At 42.2% G+C, this 23,924-nt stretch overlaps 1 protein-coding gene across 1 annotated transcript in view; it reads right to left on the bottom strand.

The window, feature by feature from the left end:
- COL4A1 (collagen type IV alpha 1 chain) overlaps positions 1-23,924 on the bottom strand; it is a 594,749-nt gene that overhangs the window by 57,217 nt on the left and 513,608 nt on the right. The window contains exons 38-41 of the mRNA XM_078657555.1: positions 18,900-19,030; positions 18,737-18,813; positions 17,581-17,679; positions 14,907-14,957 (exon numbers count right to left, since the gene is read on the bottom strand). Of these exons, the coding sequence (XP_078513681.1) occupies positions 14,907-14,957; positions 17,581-17,679; positions 18,737-18,813; positions 18,900-19,030 (358 nt within the window). The remainder of the gene's footprint in view (positions 1-14,906; positions 14,958-17,580; positions 17,680-18,736; positions 18,814-18,899; positions 19,031-23,924) is intronic.

Raw genomic sequence — 23,924 nt, 5'->3', positions numbered from 1 at the left:
TAGTCGCCGATACGCCTGAATATGAGATTCTTATCGATCACTTTATGTTGCAGGAATAGAAAACACAACAGCCCTTGACCATTTATCTTTACTGCGTTCCTTCGTATTATACCTTTTACCCTTCATGTAATTGGTCTTCTTTATTTCACTTGCCTTTTAATGATTCTAAAACAGTGACTATTATTACAAACTTTACCAATGTATATACTACTACCATGTTTTCTTTTAAAAACCTTTATTGTGAAAATTTCATTATACAAATACGAGCCTATAACCACGTGGGCCGGCCACGGAGCAAACTGTAATCGTATGTGATGAGTAGACATTTACACTGTAGAGGAACGTAACGGGCGGGCCATTAGGTTGCAAGAACTAAGGTGTCTAACAGTTACGGAATCGGTGGACGTACATTTTATAATTAAAATACGACAGGGCCAGTTACAATAAAATTATCTAGATATACATTTGCGGGCAAGTACCATGGGTGACGTTAATTCGAACTTTCAACAGTACAGTAATCAATAACACATCAGAACTTAATATCAATAGGGATGTCGAAATATTCAATCAATTCTCGTCCCCGCCCGCCATGTGCTTCAAAACTGCATACGTATCTCGTGATTTCAAGGTTCTGCAACCAGTACACAACAAGGAGTTACGAGTCCCATTTATTCCGGCGCCATTTTGGGCGAGGACGGGCAGGTCCAGGATATAGTCAAAATGTCTCTACCAACCATCGACTATGATGATGTTCATATGCTGTATTTATTAGAGTAACACTCATCTGTCCACATGAAATTAATTTGCCACAATCTAAACATGTCATTTTAATCTTTCCAAAGTTCTTCTAAAAATTTGGGACCGTTTCCCTTGCCTCTGAAGCTCTCAGTGCCACTTCTTTGATGAATGTACTAGCAGGTCAGGGGTTCTCCTCCAAATCTCTCTTTTATGCAGCACTATAATTAATTGGTGCCACCTCTCCATATGACGATGCATGGTATAGTTACCACAACTATATTTTTTTTCGGTTCCTCTGGAGAGTTCATCGTGGCAGATGAAGCGTGTAACGTACCGGGCATTTACCTTTTTTTGCATGTACAGGAAAGGAAAAAAAAATCGAGCGTCCGAGTTCTAAGGTGTCCCAGGGCCATTTTAGTGGAGGACATGATACAGCGATAATGCCCTGGATAAGGACACTTCCTTCGGGCACCCCACGCCGTCTTTCGGCGCAGCATTGTAGGATGGCCACACCAGTGCGGCAACTTGCTAGACACCACCTCGGTGCCATCCGGATCTCGGCGCCCCACTGCAGATGAACTGCCTCCACATGGAGAAGCGGGAGAGGCTCGTTTGCGCCGCCTCCCCCCCCCCCCTTCGGGCACCCCACGCCGACTTTCGGCGCAGCATTGTAGGATGGCCACACCAGTGCGGCAACTTGCTGGACACCACCTCGGTGCCAACCGAATCTCAGCGCCTTGTGTTGTCTTCCATTCCGAAAATATTGTTGGCAGCATTTTGAAAGGAAAGACAAACAGCCGTTTGTGGCCCTCACTACACCGTTCTCCTAGTGAGTCTCACATTGTTACATTTAGGAAGAATGTTGAAGAGTAGTATGTTGAAAATCTGAAGCCATTGTTATACAAACTCTCAACCAGCCTTGGATGGAAAAATCCTGAAGAATGTACAAACTGAAAACCAGTTTTTCTCTGTATAGCATCAGCAGCAACGCTTGAGTCAGCTTTGTGTGAAGCCGCCATTTTGATTCAATCAATAGCGTCCCCCTGCACACATTCAGGGACCTGGTCGTGTCTTCAGGTCAAACGGATTGTGGGACAAGATGCACAAAGGAAAAGGAAAAAAGTTCCGCCGGACCCCGGGAGGTGGCCGCCTATGTCATGGGCGATCTTAGGCCACACCAGGGCAATAGTGAAGCTGCAGCAGGTGCAAATAAGCTTCAGACAGTGTTACAAGCGCTGCTCAGAACTCTCAACTATGACACCACCTCGGTGCCATCCGGATCTTGGCGCCTTGTGCTGGTTCCGGCCTATTCACACATCGGTCCGCTACTGACCCCACCTCACAGGCCAACGGGGCACCCCACGCCGACTTTCGGCGCAGCATTTTAGGATGGCCACACCAGTGTGGCAAATTGCTGGACACCACCTCGGTGCCATCCAGATCTCGGCGCGTTGTGCTGCCTTTGGCCCCATTCGCACATCAGTCCGCTACTGACGCCATCTCACAGGCTAATGGGGCGCCCCACGCCGACTTTCAGCATTGTAGGATGACCACACCAGTACAGCAACTTGCTAGACATCACCTCGGTGCCATCCGGATCTCGGCGCCCCACTGCAGATGAAGTGCCTCTCAACTATGAAACCACCACTGTGACATCCGGATCTTGGCGCGTTGTGCTGCCTTCGGCCTATTCGCACATCGGTCCGCTACTGACGCCATCTCACAGGCTAATGGGGCGACCCACGCCGAGTTTCAGCATTGTAGGATGACCACACCAGTGCAGCAACTTGCTAGACATCACCTCGGTGCCATCCGGATCTCGGCGCCCCACTGCAGATGAAGTGCCTCTCAACTATGAAACCACCAGAAAACGCTTGAGTCAGCTTTGTGTGAAGCCGCCATTTTGATTCAATCAATAGCGTCCCCCTGCACACATTCAGGGACCTGGTCGTGTCTTCAGGTCAAACGAATTTGGGACAAGATGCAGAAAGGAAAAGGAAAAAAGTTCCGCCGGACCCCGGGAGGTGGCCGCCTATGTCATGGGCGATCTTAGGCCACACCAGGGCAATAGTGAAGCTGCAGCAGGTGCAAATAAGCTTCAGACAGTGTTACAAGCGCTGCTCAGAACTCTCAACTATGACACCACCTCGGTGCCATCCGGATCTTGGCGCCTTGTGCTGGTTCCGGCCTATTCACACATCGGTCCGCTACTGACGCCACCTCACAGGCCAACGGGGCACCCCACGCCGACTTTCGGCGCAGCATTGTAGGATGGCCACACCAGTGCGGCAAATTGCTGGACACCACCTCGGTGCCATCCAGATCTCGGCGCGTTGTGCTGCCTTCGGCCTATTCGCCACAAGTGCGCACGCAACTCAGCTGCATAGCGAGTGAAACACCAAGGGGCGCCCCACTGCAGCCGAGGAACCTCCATCTTGGGGGCGACGCACAGCATCACATTGCTTTCCAATGCAGTCAGATCCTCAAACAGCCCCCACTGACTGACGCGAACTCACAGGCCAACGGGGCGCCCCACGCCGACTTTCGGCGCAGCATTGTAGGATGGCCACACCAGTGCGGCAAGTTGCTGGACACCACCTCGGTGCCATCCGGATCTTGGCGCGTTGTGCTGCCTTTGGCCCCATTCGCACATCAGTCCGCTACTGACGCCATCTCACAGGCTAATGGGGCGCCCCACGCCGACTTTCAGCATTGTAGGATGACCACACCAGTACAGCAACTTGCTAGACATCACCTCGGTGCCATCCGGATCTCGGCGCCCCACTGCAGATGAAGTGCCTCTCAACTATGAAACCACCACTGTGACATCCGGATCTTGGCGCGTTGTGCTGCCTTCGGCCTATTCGCACATCGGTCCGCTACTGACGCCATCTCACAGGCTAATGGGGCGACCCACGCCGAGTTTCAGCATTGTAGGATGACCACACCAGTGCAGCAACTTGCTAGACATCACCTCGGTGCCATCCGAATCTTGGCATCTCAACGCCTAGTGGTATCTTCCATACAGAAAATATTGTTACGCTACCTTTGGCCCCATTCGCACATCAGTCCGCAACTTAGACATCACCTCGGTGCCATCCGGATCTTGGCATCTCAGCGCCTTGTGGTGTCAGTCAGAAAATATTGTTGCGCTGCCTTTGGCCCCATTCGCACATCAGTCCGCTACTGACACCATCTCACAGGCCAACAGGGCGCCCCACGCCGACTTTCAGCATTGTAGGATGGCCACACCAGTGCGGCAACTTACTAGACACCACCTCGGTGCCATCCGGATCTTGGCGCGTTGTGCTGCCTTCGGCCTATTCGCACATCGGTCCGCTACTGACGCAAACTCACAGGCCAACGGGGCGCCCCACGCCGACTTTCAACATTGTAGGATGGCCACACCAGTGCTGCAACTTGCTGGACACCACCTCGGTGCCATCCGGATCTTGGCGCGCTGTGTTGCCTTCGGCCTATTCGCACATCGGTCCGCTACTGACGCCGCCTCACGTGCCAACGTATTTTCTCCGCATTTTATACCCTATGCCGCATAACAGGTCATGTGACTTGTTTATAAAACTTTTCATTGGTTCATTTTACTTTTGGTTTCCTAATGATGGAAGGCTTGATCATATGACCTAAAAACAACACTTTTCATTGGATGAAAACTTTTTTTTTTTCCAAACGATGAAAGCCCCACCTTGTTTCTGGATGTTTCAGACTGAAGCTGGCGTCAGCATGAGAGCACCACCATCTCGTAGCTCCGTCGTAGTCATTCCGCGTGCAATCATGGCAGCCGCTCCCCACCAGAAGCCTGCAGGAGTCGGGGCCCCCAAAACTTTTGATGAATTCTCAAGGCGGAGGGGACGCTTTCGAGAATGGGGTCCAAGACCTAGCAGACAAGCATCCGATTTCCAAGGTGTCCCAGGGCCATTTCAGTGGACCAGGCCCAAAAAGGAAAGAGCCTGCCGCCATTTTGAGAGTCCTGTGACAGCCGCCTATCGCTGCACCGCAAGAGTGGGCGCAACTCAGCTGAATTGCGGCTTTTGACACAGTGGACCAAAAACGGACGGAATGGCAACTGAAACGGTAAAGGGGCGCCCCACTACAACAGATGACACTCCACCTGGAGAGGCCCGTTCACGCCGCCTCCCCCGGGGCGCCCCACGCCGTTATTCGGAGCAGCATTGTAGGATACCAAAACCAGTGCGGCAACTTACTGGACATCACCTTGGTGCCATCGTTCTGCTGCCTTGGAACTATTCGCACAACAGTTTGCTACTGAAGACCCACCCCCCGCGACGCCCCACGCCGTTATTTGCTGGGTGGCAACTTACTAGACATCACTTTCGTGTCATCTAGATTTCAGCGCGTTCTGCTGCCTTGGAACTATTCGCACAACAGTTTGCTACTGATGACCCGCCCCACGCCGGAAATCTGGACGTTGTGCTGCGGTGGGACTATTCGCACAGCCGACCGCTACTTCGTTGTTTTTCCCTAAAAATGTTTATATGTTATTACTATTTTTGTTTTCTTGTATATATTTATAAATTATTAAAGTTTTATAATCTTACTACTTTGTCGGAGTGCTATATATTTTTAATGTGACACATAATTGTAAAAACTTTGATGTACAAAGAGTCATCCCTGGAATCTTCCGCTTCACGCTCGGTCCCCTCCCCAATCACAATACAGGATGGTTTTCAGATAATAGCAACGCTTCTGCTGTGACGGATCTCATCGAGTGTGGGCCTTGATCTACTATAACTCCTTTGAAGAGGGGTGAATCTTTACAGCTGTGGCCATAAACTACATCTGCAGGGCTAGCTGATACCCTAGGACCAGCCTGGACAATCGGACACAGAGGAAAAGGAGTGTCAGAGGGTGCAGTAGTGAATAGAGCGAAAGGGAGGTGTCGGGCGGGCACAGGGTGTGATTCTCAGGAAAGAGCAGCGCAGATGGGGGGAGGTTTATTACCCATGCATAAGACAGAGAGCGGGGGTGACCACTGCCTGGGGGAGATGCTTGCGAGGGTGGGGAGCCATGCTAAGGATCGACAGCGTGCACAGAGTGGGTCTGGTCAAGGCATCTAAAATGGCTGCCGTGCACGACAAAAGTGTGGCATTTGAAAAAAGACAAGATGGCGCAGACAATGTTTTTCAACACTTCCTGATTTCCTTCGAATCGAACGTTAACAGACGTTGGGGCATATTACCAAAGTTAAGCGATATTTATCCCTAACGATGCATTGCAAAGATTTTTTTACCGTCAGAAATTATCGCAGATAAACCTTGCTATTATCAAAGTTTATCGCAAATACGATAAAAACCGACCGCAATGCATTAATATCGCTGAAAACTCAGCGATATTCATGCATTACCGAGCTAATCCTCTTAGCCATGTTATCCACCTCCCATAGGATAACATGGCTAAGAACTGCTCAGGGCAGCTGTTACTTTTTGGAGATATTCGCGCTTATCTCGAATATTTCCAAAAGTTGATAATAGGAGATAGCGATGTTAGCGACTGTTTCCAGTCGCTAACATCTTGGCATGCCCACTTTGCATGTCATTAGTGATAAATATCACTCACATGCAAAGTGGGGCCCAAGATGGTCGCTATCTCCTACTAGCCGTCGCTAACTGGTGTTAGCAACAGCTAGGTAATACAGATATAATTTTATCTCCGCGAAGCGGAGCGCTGTTACAGATATATATCTTGTTTTTGAACGTTAATTTCTCAAAATGCACTGAAGCACATATATTGAGACCTAGCAAAGGCACATCGGGCTACCAGTCCCTAATATTTTACCAAGTTTCGTGCAAATCCATTCAGCCGTTCGATTATTATTATTATTTATTTTTTTTGCCCCGCGGGGCCCTTTTAAAACCTCCACATCAAACCTAGGGGATCAGCGAGGATCTACTATGCCCCCTTATGGTCATTTGCCCCTTCGCTTTGGCCTCCTCTTGTCTCTCGATCCTACCGAGAGACAAGATGGCGGCCGCTACGGACTGTTTGGAATGTTTACAGACACCGGACAGCCAATCAGCTTCGCTTCGCAAAGCTCCGTAACGCGAAAAGTACGCGAAGCGGTGCGCTGTTACAGATATATATCTTTTTTTGAACGTTAATTTCTCAAAATCCACTGAAGCACATATATTGAGACCTAGCAAAGGCACATCGGGCTACCAGTCCCTACAATTTTGCCAAGTTTCGTGCAAATCCATTCAGCCGTAAGATTATTATTATAATTTTTTTTTTTTGCCCCGCGGGGCCCTTTTAAAACCTCCACATCAAACCTAGGGGGTCAGCGAGGATCTACTATTCCCCCTTATGGTCATTTGCCCCTTCGCTTTGGCCTCCTCTTGTCTCTCGATCCTACCGAGAGACAAGATGGCGGCCACTACGGACTGTTTGCGGCCACTACGGACTGTTTGGAATGTTGACAGACGCCGGAGAACCAATCAGCTTCGCTTCACAAAGCTCCGTTGCGCGAAAAGTACGCGTCCTAGGCCGCTGCCCGGTCCGCGCTTACAGATATATATCTTTTTTTAAACGTTAATTTCTCAAAATCCACTGGAGCACATATATTGAGACCTACAAAAGGCACATCGGGCTACCAGTCCCTACAATTTTGCCAAGTTTCGTGCAAATCCATTCAGCCGTTCGGGCTAAAAGTGAGGCCAACCGCCCTATGGAAATTAACATGGGAAAAACGCGTTTTGGGACCCCCCTTTTTTCTCGGCCCCCCCTTGACGAACCCCCCCCAAATTTTCAAAGGCTGCTCAGAAACAAAATGTGCCATTTTCCTGAAAATTTCAGCCAATTCCGTCCACAAACGGCAAAGTTATTAGACATAGAATTTTCAAAAATCCCATAGAGAAAAAATCCTAACTATATATACCTACTGGCGACCGCCAGTAGGTAATATATATATATATATATATATATATATATATATATATATATATATATATATATATATATATATATATATATATATATATATATATATATATGCTGGATCACTGACAAAATATCGAGGGACATAATATCGACTATCAAGAATATCGTTGCCAAAATATCTACAGACAGAATATCGAGTTTGTATCTACAAACAGGTAAGTACAAAAATATTGAGTTAAAAATATCGTTTACTAAAATATAGTTTGTAAAAATATCGACTTTATTAAAAACAATGTTAAATTAAATTATTAAAAATTAATTACTGAAATATACTTAAAAATACTTACATTAACTTATAATGATTAAATAATTAATGAAAGTTATAAAAAAAATGTTTACATCATATTTGTTAAAACATATATATATAGTAACATAATATAATTAAATAATATCCTATATTATTACCGTACAATAGCGTAAGTGTAAAAATTACTATTCCCACTCCAGGAAGTGCAACAGTAGGGAAAGCGTTGGATAGCGTAGGGATAAAAATTACTATTCCCACTCCAAAGAGTACAAAAGTAGGTAAAGCGTTGGATAGCGTAGGGGTTAAAATTACTATTCCCACTCCAGTGGGTGCAACAGTAGGGAAAGCGTTGGATAGCGTAGGGGTAAAAATTACTATTCCCACTCCAGTGGGTACAACAGTAGGGAAAGCATTGGATAGCGTAGAGGTAAAAATTACTATTCACACTCCAAAGAGTGCAACAGTAGGGAAAGCGTTGGATAGCGTAGGGGTAAAAATTACTATTCCCACTCCAAATAGTGCAACAGTAGGGAAAGCGTTGGATAGCGTAGGGGTTAAAATTACTATTCCCACTCCAAAGAGTGCAACAGTAGGGAAAGCGTTGGATAGAGTAGGGGTAGAAATTACTATTCCCACTCCAGTGGGAGCAACTGTAGGGAAAGCATTGGATAGCGTAGGTGTAAAAATTACTATTCCAACTCCAATGAGTGCAACAGTAGGGAAAGCGTTGGATAGCGTAGAGGTAAAAATTACTATTCCCACTCCAGTGGGTGCAACAGTAGGGAAAGTGTTGGATAGCGTAGGAGTAAAAATTACTATTCCCACTCCAGTGGGTGCAACAGTAGGGAAAGCGTTGGATAGCGTAAGGGTAAAAATTACTATTCCCACTCCAGTGAGTGCAACAGTAAGGAAAGCGTTGGATAGCGTAGGGGTATAAATTACTATTCCCACTCCAGTGAGTGCAACAGTAGGGAAAGCGTTGAATAGCGTAGTGGTAAAAATTACTATTCCCACTCCAAAGACTGCAACAGTAGGGAAAGCGTTAGATAGCGTAGGGGTAAAAATTACTATTCCCACTCCAAATAGTGCAACAGTAGGGAAAGCGTTGGATAGCGTAGGGGTTAAAATTACTATTCCCACTCCAAAGAGTGCAACAGTAGGGAAAGCGTTGGATAGCGTAGGGGTAAAAATTACTATTCCCACTTCAGTGGGAGCAACAGTAGGGAAAGCGTTGGATAGCGCAGGTGTAAAAATTACTATTCCAACTCCAATGAGGGCAACAGTAGGGAAAGCGTTGGATAGCGTAGTGGTAAAAATTACTATTCCCACTCCAGGAAGTGCAACAGTAGGGAAAGTGTTGGATAGCGTAGGGATAAAAATTACTATTCCCACTCCAAAGAGTACAAAAGTAGGTAAAGCGTTGGATAGCGTAGGGGTTAAAATTACTATTCCCACTCCAGTGAGTGCAACAGTAGGGGAAAGCGTTGGATAGCGTAGGGGTAAAAATTACTACTCCCACTCCAAAGAGTGCAACAGTAGGGAAATCATTGGATAGCGTAGGGGTTAAAATTACTATTCCCACTCCCGAGAGTGCAACAGTAGGGAAAGTAAATACTTCATATACTATTTAAAAAAATATAAATATATATCTATAAAAAATATTTAAACGTTATTACCAATGTAATATAATATAATAATTAACCTATTAAAATTACTAATTAAAAATTAATTATCATAATTAGTTACCTATTAATACAAATTAATTACTAATTAACAAATATTTATTTAACAATTAAAAATTAATTAACAATTAATTCAAATTAAATACCATTTAATAAATTTAATTATTTAAGTAATTATAAATAATTTACTTCCCACCCTATTCCCCTATAAACCCACAACCCACTACAGAAAATAAATTAGTAAAATTAACATAATTAGCAAATATTCAATTACATTAAAATAATTGGCAATTAAAATTTTATTAATTACACATAACTTAATTAACATTTAATTCTAAATAAATACCAATAATTAATTTTACATATTTAATTATTTAAAATTAAATTACTTCCCATCCCATTCCCCTATAAACCCACAACCCGCTACAGAAAATAAATTAGTAAAATTAACATAATTAGCAATTTTTCAATTAATAAAAATTAATTGCAATTAAAATTTAATTAATTACCAATTATAAATTAAATAACAATTAATTAAAAATTAATACCAATAAATAAATTTACATATTTAATTATAATTAAATTACTTCCCACCCTATTCCCCTATAAACCCACAACCCGCTACAGAAAATAAATTAGTAAAATTAACATATTTAGCAATTAATCAATTAATTAAAATTAATTGCCAATTAAAATTTAATGAATTAACAAATATAAATTAAATAACAATTATTTAAAAATTAATACCAATAAATACATTTACTTATTTAATTAATTCTAATTAAATTACTTCCCACCCTATTCCCCTATAAACCCACAACCCGCTACAGAAAATAAATTAGTAAAATTAACATAATTAGCAATTAATCAATTAATTAAAATTAATTGCCAATTAAAATTTTATTAATTACCAAATATAAATTCAATAACAATTAATTAAAAATTAATACCAATAAATAAACTTACATATTCAATTAATTATAATTAAATTACTTCCCACCCTATTCCCCTATAAACCCACAACCCGCTACAGAAAATAAATTAGTAAAATTAACATAATTAGCAATTTTTCAATTAATAAAAATTAATTGCAATTAAAATTTAATTAATTACCAATTATAAATTCAATAACAATTAATTAAAAATTAATACCAATAAATACATTTACATATTTAATTATAATTAAATTACTTCCCACCCTATTCCCCTATAAACCCACAACCCGCTACAGAAAATAAATTAGTAAAATTAACATATTTAGCAATTAATCAATTAATTAAAATTAATTGCCAATTAAAATTTAATGAATTAACAAATATAAATTAAATAACAATTATTTAAAAATTAATACCAATAAATACATTTACTTATTTAATTAATTATAATTAAATTACTTCCCACCCTATTCCCCTATAAACCCACAACCCGCTACAGAAAATAAATTAGTAAAATTAACATAATTAGCAATTAATCAATTAATTAAAATTAATTGCCAATTAAAATTTTATTAATTACCAAATATAAATTCAATAACAATTAATTAAAAATTAATACCAATAAATAAACTTACATATTCAATTAATTATAATTAAATTACTTCCCACCCTATTCCCCTATAAACCCACAACCCGCTACAGAATTAAATTACACAAAAATAAAAAAACACAAAATTCATTATTTTAAAATTATTTATAACATAAATACACACTTTTCACACATATAATAACATAAAAAACACTATAAATAATTGGATATTATTAAAAATTCGATATTTTTAATAACCTATATTATATATTTCAATATTTTAACTTTCTATATTTTAAACATTCGATATTATATTACTTACCTTAAAAACGATATTTTTGCTGTCTATATTCTGTCCATTCGATATTTTGTCCTAACTATATTAAAAACTCGATATTTTGGACTCGATATTTTGACTGTGTACCATATATATATATATAAATGCATAAACAATAAAGGCATGAAGAAATAGCAACAGATCAAGCATTTCTCACTATTAAACCATAAGCATGATTAGGACATATTAAAAACATTCATGCCAAAAAGTAAAAGCATCTACATGCCCAAACACCACTGCACTACCCTAAACCCTAAAACACTACCCCAGCATGACCCCCTACACTACCCATACACCACTACACTACCCTAAACCCTAAAACACTACCCCCAGCACGACCCCCTACACTACTGCACTACCATAAAGCCTAAAACACTACCCCAGAATGATCCCCTACACTACCCAAACACCACTCCCTAAACCCTAAAACACTACCCCCAGCACGACCCCCTACACTACCCAAACACCACTGCACTACCCTAAACCCTAGAAAAGAAACCCCCACCCCATCCCCAATCCCCCTTACCTCTCACATCTCGAGGTTCCTCTCTCCCCGTGGTTCCTGCTCACGTCGGGTCTGAGGGGCGGTGCACGTCGTTGTGAGGAAACGGAACAGTTTTTGTTTCCTTACAACTATGTGGATTGTCTACATGTTTTTTAGAATGCATGGTCCTTTACCATACATACTTTTACAACAAAATTTGTTGTAAAGGCATGCGTGGTGAATGACCATGCGTTCTAAAAAAATGCCTAGTAATGACTTTGCGTTGTACAACGCATGCGTGGTAATGCATGCATTGTAATGGTATCGCAAAGTAAAAAAGTAGATGTAAAGGCTGTTTACGATCATCGAAACTGGCCCCTGTTCTTCAGTGAGATGTTTATTTGATTAATTAGGAGGAAGGGATGTGTTTTTTTACCGAAAAGTGCATTACCGGCTATTGTATTGTGAAAGTGTCTGCGTGGCCTGGTTTCACATCCGGTGAGACAGTGGAAGAGTCTCTTTGGATCTAATGGAGTTCTGTTGTTGGACGAGGCCGGCGCGACACGTCATCAGAAAACATAGCTAATGGAAAGCGTCCTCCCTGAAGTGTGGAGCAGTGCCATGAAAGGTCAACAAGTGTGCGTCCCACCGCATTATGACCGTACCGCGTGACCCATGTGCCATCTCCAGGATACGGGAGGCAGAAGCGGTATCTCAGGTCCTCTTGGAGACCGTTGTAGCACAAATTCTACATTTTGGTACCAGGGCATTTTAACTTCATTGTTCCTGCCAGATACAAAGAGAAGATCCTGTGTTATTCAGTGACCTAGTTACCTGTTTTGTGGGTTGTGGTGCTTGTCACTTCACTGCCCCGCTGGTGCACACGACTGGGCACCCCACCTCGTGTGCCATCTGCAGGGCCTCTGCCCTTGGATCACTTGTTTCGGTTTCTGGAGTAGCAACATAAACAGTTGCTCCCAAAGGATTAGCCTGAACACTTAGGTGACTATCCCCTGCACCAGCATTCCACAGAAATTCTTTCCTAGCTCTCCCATGTTGACAAGGACGTCATAATAGCACGGCTCCGCTCGCAACACCGTATGACGTCATCGGAGCCATAAGAGGACCTCATCAGCATGCTCATGTCATTTCCACCCATTATTTCCGTGCCACGGAGGCAAACAGGCGGGCCGAGACATTTTCACATGTATACATAGTATAATAAATATAGATATATTCACTGAAAAAACATAAATTTCAGGCACGTTATAGTTAGAAATTAGCATTTAAAAAACCTTAGAAATTCACTGAAAAAACCATAGGTTACAGGCACGTTATAGTTAGAAATTAGCAATTAAAAAACCTTAGAAATTCACTGAAAAAAACATAGGTTTCAGGGGCGTCATATTTAGTTGGACATTTCACTCGTACAAAACCATAGAATTTCCCCCATTATAGTTAGTTCAGCTAACTATAACTCACGTGCCCGCAATGCACTGCTGATGATGTCACATATTACATCACTCATGACATGGTCAGTGACATCACTCATGACATCACATTCTCTGTCCTCATTATGAGTGACTCGGTATTGACTGTAATAATTATAATATGTAACAAGGATAAATAATGCATTGAATAAATGCATAGATGTCAGATTCCATCAGATGTGACAATTATTGTATATAACACACACCAAAATCTGCATGTCCTGGTATTTACCATGCATTTCCCCCCTTTAAATTCTGAAAGTTTTGAACTGTTGAAATGTAATGGGGTGAACTTTATTGCACCTGGTTATTACCAGATCAAAAGAAATTGCAATAGATGTAAATGAAAGGTAACAATTCACCAGAGCACTTAGAATGCCGGTATTAGCTTACTCAGTCTCATGGTGGTCTCAGGCCACAATGCAGAAAGTGTACTTGAGTAAGAGTGAGTATAGATGAATACTATAATTTGATATGCCTCTGTGTCTTTTTGGTCTGTTGTGTTAGCCTCTTTTGAGGAATAGAAACTATTTTTTCTTGCAGGTTCTCCCATTGTTATATCTGTGTAGTTTTAAACATTGTGGGCAACGGCTGCTTTTGCTGTTTTTTATTGTTTTTTATGTATTTTATATATGAATAAAATACATGTATATTAATTGAGCATTTGGCCCCTGATCGTGTTGGTGTTATGTTCTGGTGATGTGATTAAGACTTTGAGTGTATGTGGTTTGGTTCTGCTTATTAAATACACCAAAGGGGAACACATTTCTGACCAAGAACCAGCCATATGCAAATCAGACTTGGTCCTGCTCCGATCAGAAAAATCCATCCTGAACTGCTCAGACAAGTACTTTCTGTATAGGAACAAATGCAACCCCAGACCAGTTTCACCCTTTTGGGTCTCATCAGAAGGGTTTGGCTTGACTCCAGTGGCATAGTGAGCACAGAACCCATGTCAGGGCATGTCTGTTTCACTTAGGGCATTACATTGAGGAAAACAAACAAGTGATGAGTGGATTACTGGAATTCATTTACGCCAGTGGCAAGTACTGTGGGCCGTAATCCAGTCTATTGGTGTTTAGCCACCAAAATCTAGTCCACTGCACCTCTGCAAGGCACAGTTGGATTGCCATTTTGCTTTTGAGGCAGATGATGCCTCTGGGACTTGTCTTCAAACTTAGTTTTAAAAGACACATATTAAACTATTTTGTTGCAAAGGCCTTCAATGAAAAAGGATCAGTTAATGTTTCCAAAATATGATGCGTGCATGTGAATGCAAAACTTTAGAAATGCACATGTTTAAGCAAGAGAAATAAAAAACTGATTACTCACGGAGACAGTGGTAAACCTTCACTATGGTTTGGTGTTTGAAAGGCAAATACTAGGAAGACAATTTATCAAAGAAAAAACACAATGTAGAATTCCATTTTACCTTTTTCTCCTTTTGCGCCAGGAAGACCTGGAAGCCCACGGCCTGGAAAACCTAAAAATGTAAAAGCAAGTAAAATTTAAAAACCTTCACAAAAAAAACTGAATTTAGCAATGAACTTCATGTTTCCAATACCCATTGAACATAAACCCTTTGGGCTGATTTAGAGCTGGGCTGGCAGCCTTTTCATCTGCCCATGTGATGGTATTTCACACTGTTATAACAGTGATAGAAAATCTTAAATACATTTAACTAAAGTGGTTTGTAGCCACCATGAGTGGAGAAACTTTAAGGAGAAACCCCCTGGTGGGAAACTTCACCATGCCCTTCTTTGCTTTTGGAGTTTACTGCTGGTAAAGTCCCCATGTGTCTGGTCAATGTTGCCGGATGGGGAAAAGGAGTGCTAGCAAAATTAGCGGCACCGTTTTGTGACGGTCTTCCTCAATTTACATGGAGGTCTTTTGAGGAGATAACTCCTCAGACTTGGTGATGGATCAGTGACTCTATATTGGGAGATTGGTCTATTATCAAACATGAAATAGCTGACCATTGTGAACCATAGTGAATCTTAGTGAAGCTAATGATGGAGCTGTAGAAGTCTCTGTCTGCAATAAGGGGAAGTTGTAATGGGCTTGTTATCCTGCTGGAGGCATAAGATGAGATAGTCTGATTTGTCAACCGATTTTGTATTACAGGTCTACTCAAAATCAGATCCTTAGTCACCAGTGTGGCACACAAACTCATTTTACCACACCATTATGATCCTTTGTATCGTACCTTGCTGTGCCTTTAGAGGAAGATGCTGAAAAACCTGAATAGTACACTTTTATTTCTATTGCTGTTAAATAGCACTCATGGTAAAATTGTTGGTTTCAAAGTGCACACATGACAATAGGTCCCCACAAAATGAGAGCAGAACAGGCTGAAGAGCCGAAAGGCCAGGAGTGGCAGGTCTAATGCCTTAATGAAAGAGATGAATTTCAGTCCTTTGTGGTACTTCATTAACTCATTCTCAAGGTGGAGAGGTAAAGGAAGGCAGTGCTACAGAAATGAGCCTTGAGTGTGCCAGGTTATCTCCCAACTCAGTTATATGGCACTTGTGATAACTTCTTTGTTGAGGCCAATGGTAGGCACCGTTATTTTTAAGCAATAACATTTCATGACTAGTACACAATATGCTCATATTTTGCTGTTCCCTTGAGTTAATTGCCAACAATTAATTTATTTGTGGTCATAATATTATCGTGAAAAGTCACAATCTGAAGATCATTTCTTTGGGCTTGCAGATCTAGATCAAGGTTCAAATTATATAATAGATATCTAGTTACTGCATGGAGGAAGGTAAACCCACAGCTGGGCAAAAACCACTTCCCCAGTAAGAAGCAATAACCTGGGGAGGTATATCTTCTGGTGAAGTGAGCCCAGCACTTCATTGACAGTGGGTGGGCCTGATTTGCACGTGTACACTCACTTATGTAATACACCATTAGTTGTAGGGTATTCAGCTCCATGAGGGCATATATTAGCCACAACTGGGTCATTCTTTTGGGTCTACATGTGAACAGTGTAGACAGGGGCAGTGAAAGGCTTCCCTGAGAACTGCTAGTACCTGAGTAGATACAACATTGATGCCATCTACTCCACATACTCCCAATACATGAGGACCACATAGTTATCTACTGCCCAGGGGAGCCTGGCAGTCAACAAACAGTCTGCTGGTTCCTTTTTCTTATCTGGACATAGCAAAAGGCACTGCTTGTGTAATCTATATCTAGCCTGCTTTACCAACAAGCAGAGTGAGTTTAATGCCCACCTCATTGGAAGTAAAGTCTTAAGTAATCTAACCTCAAGAGGTTTATATCATGTAGTCGAGACTACCAACATTTGTGTTACATATCTGAGCAAAGGTAGTGAAATTGACCACTTAAAATTCAAAGCAAATTCAGCCGTTTTTTTACTTCACATGGACAGCAGAATTTGTTTTGTGTCATTGATAAAATACACACTGCAGTAGAACCTAAATGAATAGATTCCATGCCTCAACACAAAAAACAGTTTTAGCTTGGCATGCCCATGCCTCTATGGAACAGGAACTGGTCCAGGAAGGTTCAGCCTGAACACAGCTTTTCTGATTAGTGGCCAAAGCAGCTAATCAGAATTGAGTAAATATAGCAATCAATTATGACTCATTGGAGGGTGACCAATCGTATTGGGTGATAAACATTATTTCAGTAATCGTGACGGGCCAACCTTAGATGAATCTGAACTGGTCTTTTTGGTTAGACCATTCTAAGTTGCTGCCGGGAAATCTATTTTAAGAGGTGGCGTGGCCTGCATATTCTTGGACTGCTAATAGTTCAGGAAGGCATGGGTTGCCCCTACTAGTTGTTCCGGGCAAATGAGTACTGGTAATCTTGTAGTGGTGAGGAGCCAACCATAGGATTCTTTGCTCTATCTGCCAGCCATTACCTCCCACATAGAAGCAAACACTAATCAGGAGCTTTCACCTGGACATCTACTTCTGTTGACACAAAAATGCTAATATTGGCCACCTATACAGCTCATTATCCCCCCATGGGGATGATCTGTTTGCGACCTACAAATACAAATAATAATAATAATGATAATGATTATTGTACACGCAGTTTTTTACATGAAAACAAGATTTTGCATTTACCTGGATCTCCCTTGTCACCGGGTGTCCCTGGGATTCCATCATAACCCGGCTCACCTTTTTCACCAATGGTACCAGGTGCTCCTGACTGACCGGGCTCGCCTGAAAAACATAAATTCTAAGTTAAAAGTGCATTAGTTGCTTCCCTTAGTTTGTCATGGCCTGGTTTTAGAAACTGAAACAAGATAAGGCAAATCAAAGGCAACCCTGTCATGGTAAAAAAATATAACATATCAAATATGCAGGGAACCAGACATTTAATGTAAAGTAAATGTATTTGGAGCTTCACATTAGTGGCATATTTATAATTTGTAGACTTTCTTGTTCCTTTTCCATACATTTGCAAAAAATCTTCTGTAAAACTGTTGATACATAGACATTTGATACTGTGGCCAGGAGTGAAATAAATAGCAAAGTATGCCCTCAACATAAATTATAAAAAGTCAGAAAAAGGCTAGCTGCTTCAAAGATAAGTTAATGATTTTCCTTAATGTTTCTCACTATAGAAATATCGTCAGGCGTCAGAGTATATCCACAATATTCTTCAACAGTTATAATCTCAATTGCAAGGTGATCCCTAAGCGGTGCCTGCCACAGAGTACCAGGAATCACTGCTTTAAGTGATGCAACAATTTCATAAAGGATGTTCTTTATGCCTATGTCCACCTAATTTTCTCTGCACAATATGGACCAGGTCCATAGGACAGAAAGATCACTGGCCAAGAACACTGTTATCCCTAGTAGTAAATAGAGAGGGTCTTGGGGAATCTATGTGATGATCAAATATCCAGCAGAAAGACAATAATAAAGATGAGTAACATTTTTCTAACAGATACATATGCTGTAGATTACTCTTTTAATAAATGATTCCATAGCAGTCACTCTACATGGCAAATGTCTGCAGACTGAATACACTAAGATTTATACTGTAAGCTGTTGAAGGACAGCCCTTCAAAGTTGTTGCTGTACCACAGCAACAAAGTCCTAGTAATAATGATTTGCAGAAGTATGACCAGAACTTCATGTTGCTTCCTGACATATGTTGAAAATAAGTGAGATGGTGATTGTAAAGCAATCTTAGTTTTCAAAATTGAGGTGCAAGGATCACAAGATAAGCATGTTTTATAAATAAGAATAATGTGGATCTCTGACAGCATACCATGGTCCCCTTTGAATCCTGGGATGCCGTTGATGCCAGGGAGACCCTCCACTCCTTTTTCCCCTGGTGTTCCTGGGCTACCTGAAAAAATCAAGATGGCAATGTGATCACCTGTCTCTTTATATGCCACCTCACATTCTAAATCATGAAGATAATAAAGTACTCGCCTGGATAGCCAGGAGGACCAGGAAATCCTTTGGGACCCGGTGAGCCATGCATCCCAGGCATTCCGGATTCACCTTTGTCCCCTTTCTCTCCAGGTACACCCTGGACCCCTACTCTACCTGGGTCGCCCTATACAGGAAATGAAAATCAGGTATTAACATAAAATACATGACATTGTGGACACATATCCAAGGGAAAACAGTCCAAGGGCAGTAAACGAGTTCCATCTATAGTCATGCGCAAAAACAATGTAAGGTTGTGTTGGCTACATAAATGTAACATATATATGAAACGACATACTAGCAAAAAGGATAAAAAGTAAACAGCACAATTTGTGAAGGGGCTGTACAAAAATATGGTTTTCAATGCTAGCTCCTACAAAAAAAGGTTTCCTCATCTCTTTCCCAATGTGTTGTACGACTGTTCATCAAGTTGCAGAAGGAGACTGACTATGGGGAACATTTAAGATTGGGCCAAAGTCCCACTGTTTCACCAGGATGATCTAGGTGTGGTCACACTGCCTGGTGGAAATTTGATTTCTGTGCTGTGATGGCTCCCTTCACAACATTGAAGGTTTGCTGAATGGGAACCATGGTTAAATTAAAACTCCTGCACTGCAAACATTCTAATCTTGAGAAAATAAACAAACAAAACATGGTGTTTGGTTTCTCAATGCAAAAAAATAGGGCCTATTTACAGTACTAGCTGTGGCTCTGCCAACAAAACAGAGTACTACCTCTGCTTCTAAGTAAAGCAGGTTAACTGGAAGTTTGACAAGACAGGATGACCACTGATTTACCACAGTCCTTCAACTCCATCAAACCCTAAATGACCTCAATTGACTTTGAAAAAATATTCACAAGGTTATGTTTCCATTATGATTGCACCTGACGCTATTGTAGGCCAAAATTTAACCAAGTGACAATCATGAATCAGAGATGTGTATTGAGATCGATAAAGATGAGTTGATTCAGGGACTCTGGATGACATCACTGCTGAATTGTTACTTTAATTTCGCAATTGATTTTGTGATTTTTTTTATTCATCATTTTTCAAAGCTAAAGACAAACAATGCTGCACACAGCAGAGATGTACATGTACAGCCAGAGCATTATATGAAAAACAGGTGCTCTTTACATGTAAAAGTGAATACAGCAACCACATGGAGGGTTAACAGGGAGATTAATTGATACTGAGGCTGGAAAAAGTGAAGAATGAAAGGGTTACACATACCTATATGCAGGTCAAGAGGCAATTTTCTACAGAGCAATAAATGGGATGGGTTATCAATTTCAATCAGCGGCATCATCAGTGTCATCAGGTTCTAAAGTCAATAGATAGTCTTGGAGAGGTTGCCAAATATAATTGGGTCAGGAGGTTAGAGGTAGCAGGGAGGCATAGATTTTGCGAATATTTTTTCATGTCATGTTTTTCAGCCAGTCGCTGGTAGTGGGAACCCTGCTACTGCCCCAATAAGTGGCTATCTGCCACTAAGCCAGTAACAGTTCTATAGCGGTGAAGCATCTCAATCCCGGTCTAAAGGCTTGACATATCCCAGCAGTGCCATCAGTGGATCTGGGTCGACCATATGTTCAATCATGGTTGAGATTAAGGCAAGAACAGAAAAGCATGGATAACAGTACATTCCTGGCTTAATGTACAAAATCGCCTCAATTTTACGATACGTTAAGCACATTTATTCATGTGAGACATGGGTTCTCATGTTCACAGGGAACACATCAATAATATACCTTAGGTGTCCCACACTTGGTTCTGATGAAGACCCTACTGTAAGAACTCCATTTGTATACATTCATCCCCCAGGGTCGAACCGTTGACGGCTTGTTATTGTATTTACCATTTTAGACAACAGTGATAGATCCCTCATGTGTCCTAACATTATGGTGTTGTAAATAGATTGGCCATGTATCATAGGCCGGACTGGCATCTTATACTATTTGGATATATATATTACTCACTGCCCTCCCTCTCTCACTTACCCTCACCATTGCACATTGCTGCACTTAGCCTTCCCTTCCAATTGGGCACCTTCTTTAAACGCATATTATTGATGTGTTCCCTGTGAACATGAGAACCCATGTCTCACATGAATAAATGTGTTTAACCTATCATAACATTTTTTTAATTAATTCTACGTGTGATGTTAAAAGGTTTTTCTTGATATTGTGTCCACTAGGGCATTTTTTCATGTTCTGTACCATACCCAGGTCCTAGTGATTTGTCTGGGTGAACCCCTTTGTCTTATAACTAATGTACAAAATTGGCATGGCCAACAGTACACTTGGAACATTGATACAACCTTGCTGGATCCAACCTTGCTTGAGCCTTTGGCATGGTACACACACAGTGTAAATACTTATAATGGAGCAACTTGTGCCTATGGTTGTTAGAGATCAATTTAGTCTGCATGCAGCAGCAACACCAAGTGTTGTCTGGTATGGAGTGCTCCAAGTTGGTTCCCAAGTTGTGTTCCCAGGCGGTCCTGGACTTCTTTGTACCCGTTGTCCTTAGCACCAGGCAGGAGTGATATAGCAGAGAAACCAATATGCTACTATCTGTGGTAGGTATCACTAAAGTCAGGGGTATGTCCCCAGGCTCTTCAGGGTATGTGGGTAGGGCGTACCGCAGGGTACCGTGTAGGCAGTGAAAAACAAAGTTATCCATGGATGTAGGGCCTCCTGGGAGAGTGGGTGCAGGTCGTATGGACACCCTGGCACTTATAAAGAGATCCCCCATTGTGGGTAGCTCATGAGTTATCAACGTGCGCTGTATAAGCCTCTTCTGAATCAGACAGATCTATGGATTGTTTGTGAGGGGCAAGCTGGGAGGATACAATAACCCGCCCCCAGGTACTGCCGGAGACTGGACAAAGCCCAGGAGGTCATAGAGAATGTTTGTATATCGGGTGGTTTGCCGGGGAGTCCCAAAGGCAGGAGTGAGGACAAGGGGAGGTCATGTGCCTGGTCTCGTTCTGGTTTCAGGTAGGGGAGTCTGGATGGTACCAGTAGTAGGCAAAGTGGTACTACGCCATTAAATAGTAAAGGTGACAATACGGGCTGCCGTGATCATACGTGAGGGTCAATGTTTTCCATCGGATTCTGGGGCATCAGCCCGCTCAAACCAGGTATGTTAGGAGGCTACGTAGGAAGGCAAAAAAAATGTTGGTCAATCCAACAGGTATATTTAAAAACAGATATAGGAAGCGCTGGAGTGCTACCATATTGATGATGGCAAACAGCCCTGCAATAGACAGCGGTAATTTAATCCATCACTCCACCTGCGAGGTGAGTTTGCCATTGCCAGGGCCATAGTTCTGGAGAATGACTTCTGCCCTCTGTCTGTGCAGAACGATTCCTAAATAGTTGTTGGAATCTGTGCACCAACCCAGGGGGTACTCCAGATCACGGGGAACAGTCAAATCAGTAAGCAGAGAGTTCAGATTTACACCAGTTTATGAAGAGGCTGTAGGGGTGTCCGTAGCGTATAATTTCTCACATGATGGGAGGACGGTGCATTGATGAGTCTCGGACAAATAGCAAGATGTCACAGGAATACATGGATGCCAGTAGTAGACCATTGAGAAATTAGGGTCCTCTGTGTATGTGATGTTCCTGCAGATGCCAGACCAGAGAGTTGAAGGCAATAACAAAAAGTAGGGGTGAAAGGGGAGAACCCTGACGTGTTCTTTTAGACACTGGGAAGGCCTCAGTGAGCATAACATACACCCACAGCTAGATCGTAGGACCAGCGTATAGGAGCATGATGAGGTCGCTGAAGTCATTGGGCACCCCTAGCTTGGCTAACATCACTGGCAGACATGACCATTCCAGTAAATCAAACACCTCCTCGGCGTCCAGGAGGACAAATGCTGCAGGAAGGGTCTGGCTTATCTAATTCAGTATCGCAAAGATGGTGTGGAGGTTAATGCCAATTGAGCAGTGCAGGACGAAGCCAGTCTGAATGGGATAGATTATCTGCTCCATCAGCAGGGAAAGGTGTGTGGCAATAACTTTAGCCAATATTTCGGTTGAGTACGGACAGCGGTCTGTATGAAGTGCAAAGGTACTCCGGCTTAATAGGTTTCAGTAAAAGGGTAATGACAGCTACTCGAAGGGTGGGTGGTAGAATGCCCTCTTCAAGTGCTTCTACATAACTCTCCAGCAAGTGGGGAGACAAAATATGTTTGTAAGATTTGTAAAAATTACCTGTGAGTCGGTCCTGGCCAGGGGCCTTGGAACCACTCAAGGCATCGATCGCCTGTGCTATCTCTTCACATGTGACAGGGGCCTCTACGAATTGCTGGTGTCCCTCTGATAGCCATACCATGGCTACCTCAGTTAAGTACTCAGCAGTCGCCTCTGAGTCACTGGTCGCAGGAGTCATATATAGTGGTTGATAATAGGTTAGGAATGTTTGTGCAATAGCAGCATTGTCAATTGCAGTTGAACTTTCATCATCGATGAGGCTTATCACGCAATTGTTATGACAGTTAGGATGCAAGAGCGCTAAAGTGCGACAGCATGTGGCCCGGTCTTTCCCCCTCCCCATATTGACGAGCTCAGGCATATTTACCCATATACGCAATCTCAAGTTATGCTAGTCACGCAACTCCTGCAATAATTTGGAGCAACTGTGTAGTTGGGCATGGTGTTCACCATCTATTGGTGGTCAGGTTAATATCCTGCAGTTCTCTCTCCACCCTGGATAAGTCACTGGGAATACTCAGAAGAACCCCTGCCTGCTTTGCGAGGCAAGCACTAGGGATATATGCCTTAAAGCCCTCCCACTGAGTGGCGTGCTTGTCTACCAACCCAGAGTTTAATGCAAACTATTTATCGATAGTGTTACAAAGTTCTGATTTGAACACTATCATGTAGCGCATTTTCTGGGAATGCCATAGCCGGGCAGTGTGGCCCTGATATGGTATAAGCATTGTGACCCTGACCAGGGCATGATCTAAAAGGGTACGGGACATATGGGCCACATTTCTCAGCCAAAGGAA

This window comes from Lissotriton helveticus, chromosome 8, assembly GCF_964261635.1.
Source record: "Lissotriton helveticus chromosome 8, aLisHel1.1, whole genome shotgun sequence".
Lineage (NCBI taxonomy): Eukaryota > Metazoa > Chordata > Amphibia > Caudata > Salamandridae > Lissotriton > Lissotriton helveticus.
Note: the sequence above shows the minus strand (reverse complement) of the source record. Positions and strands in the feature narration are given on the sequence as shown.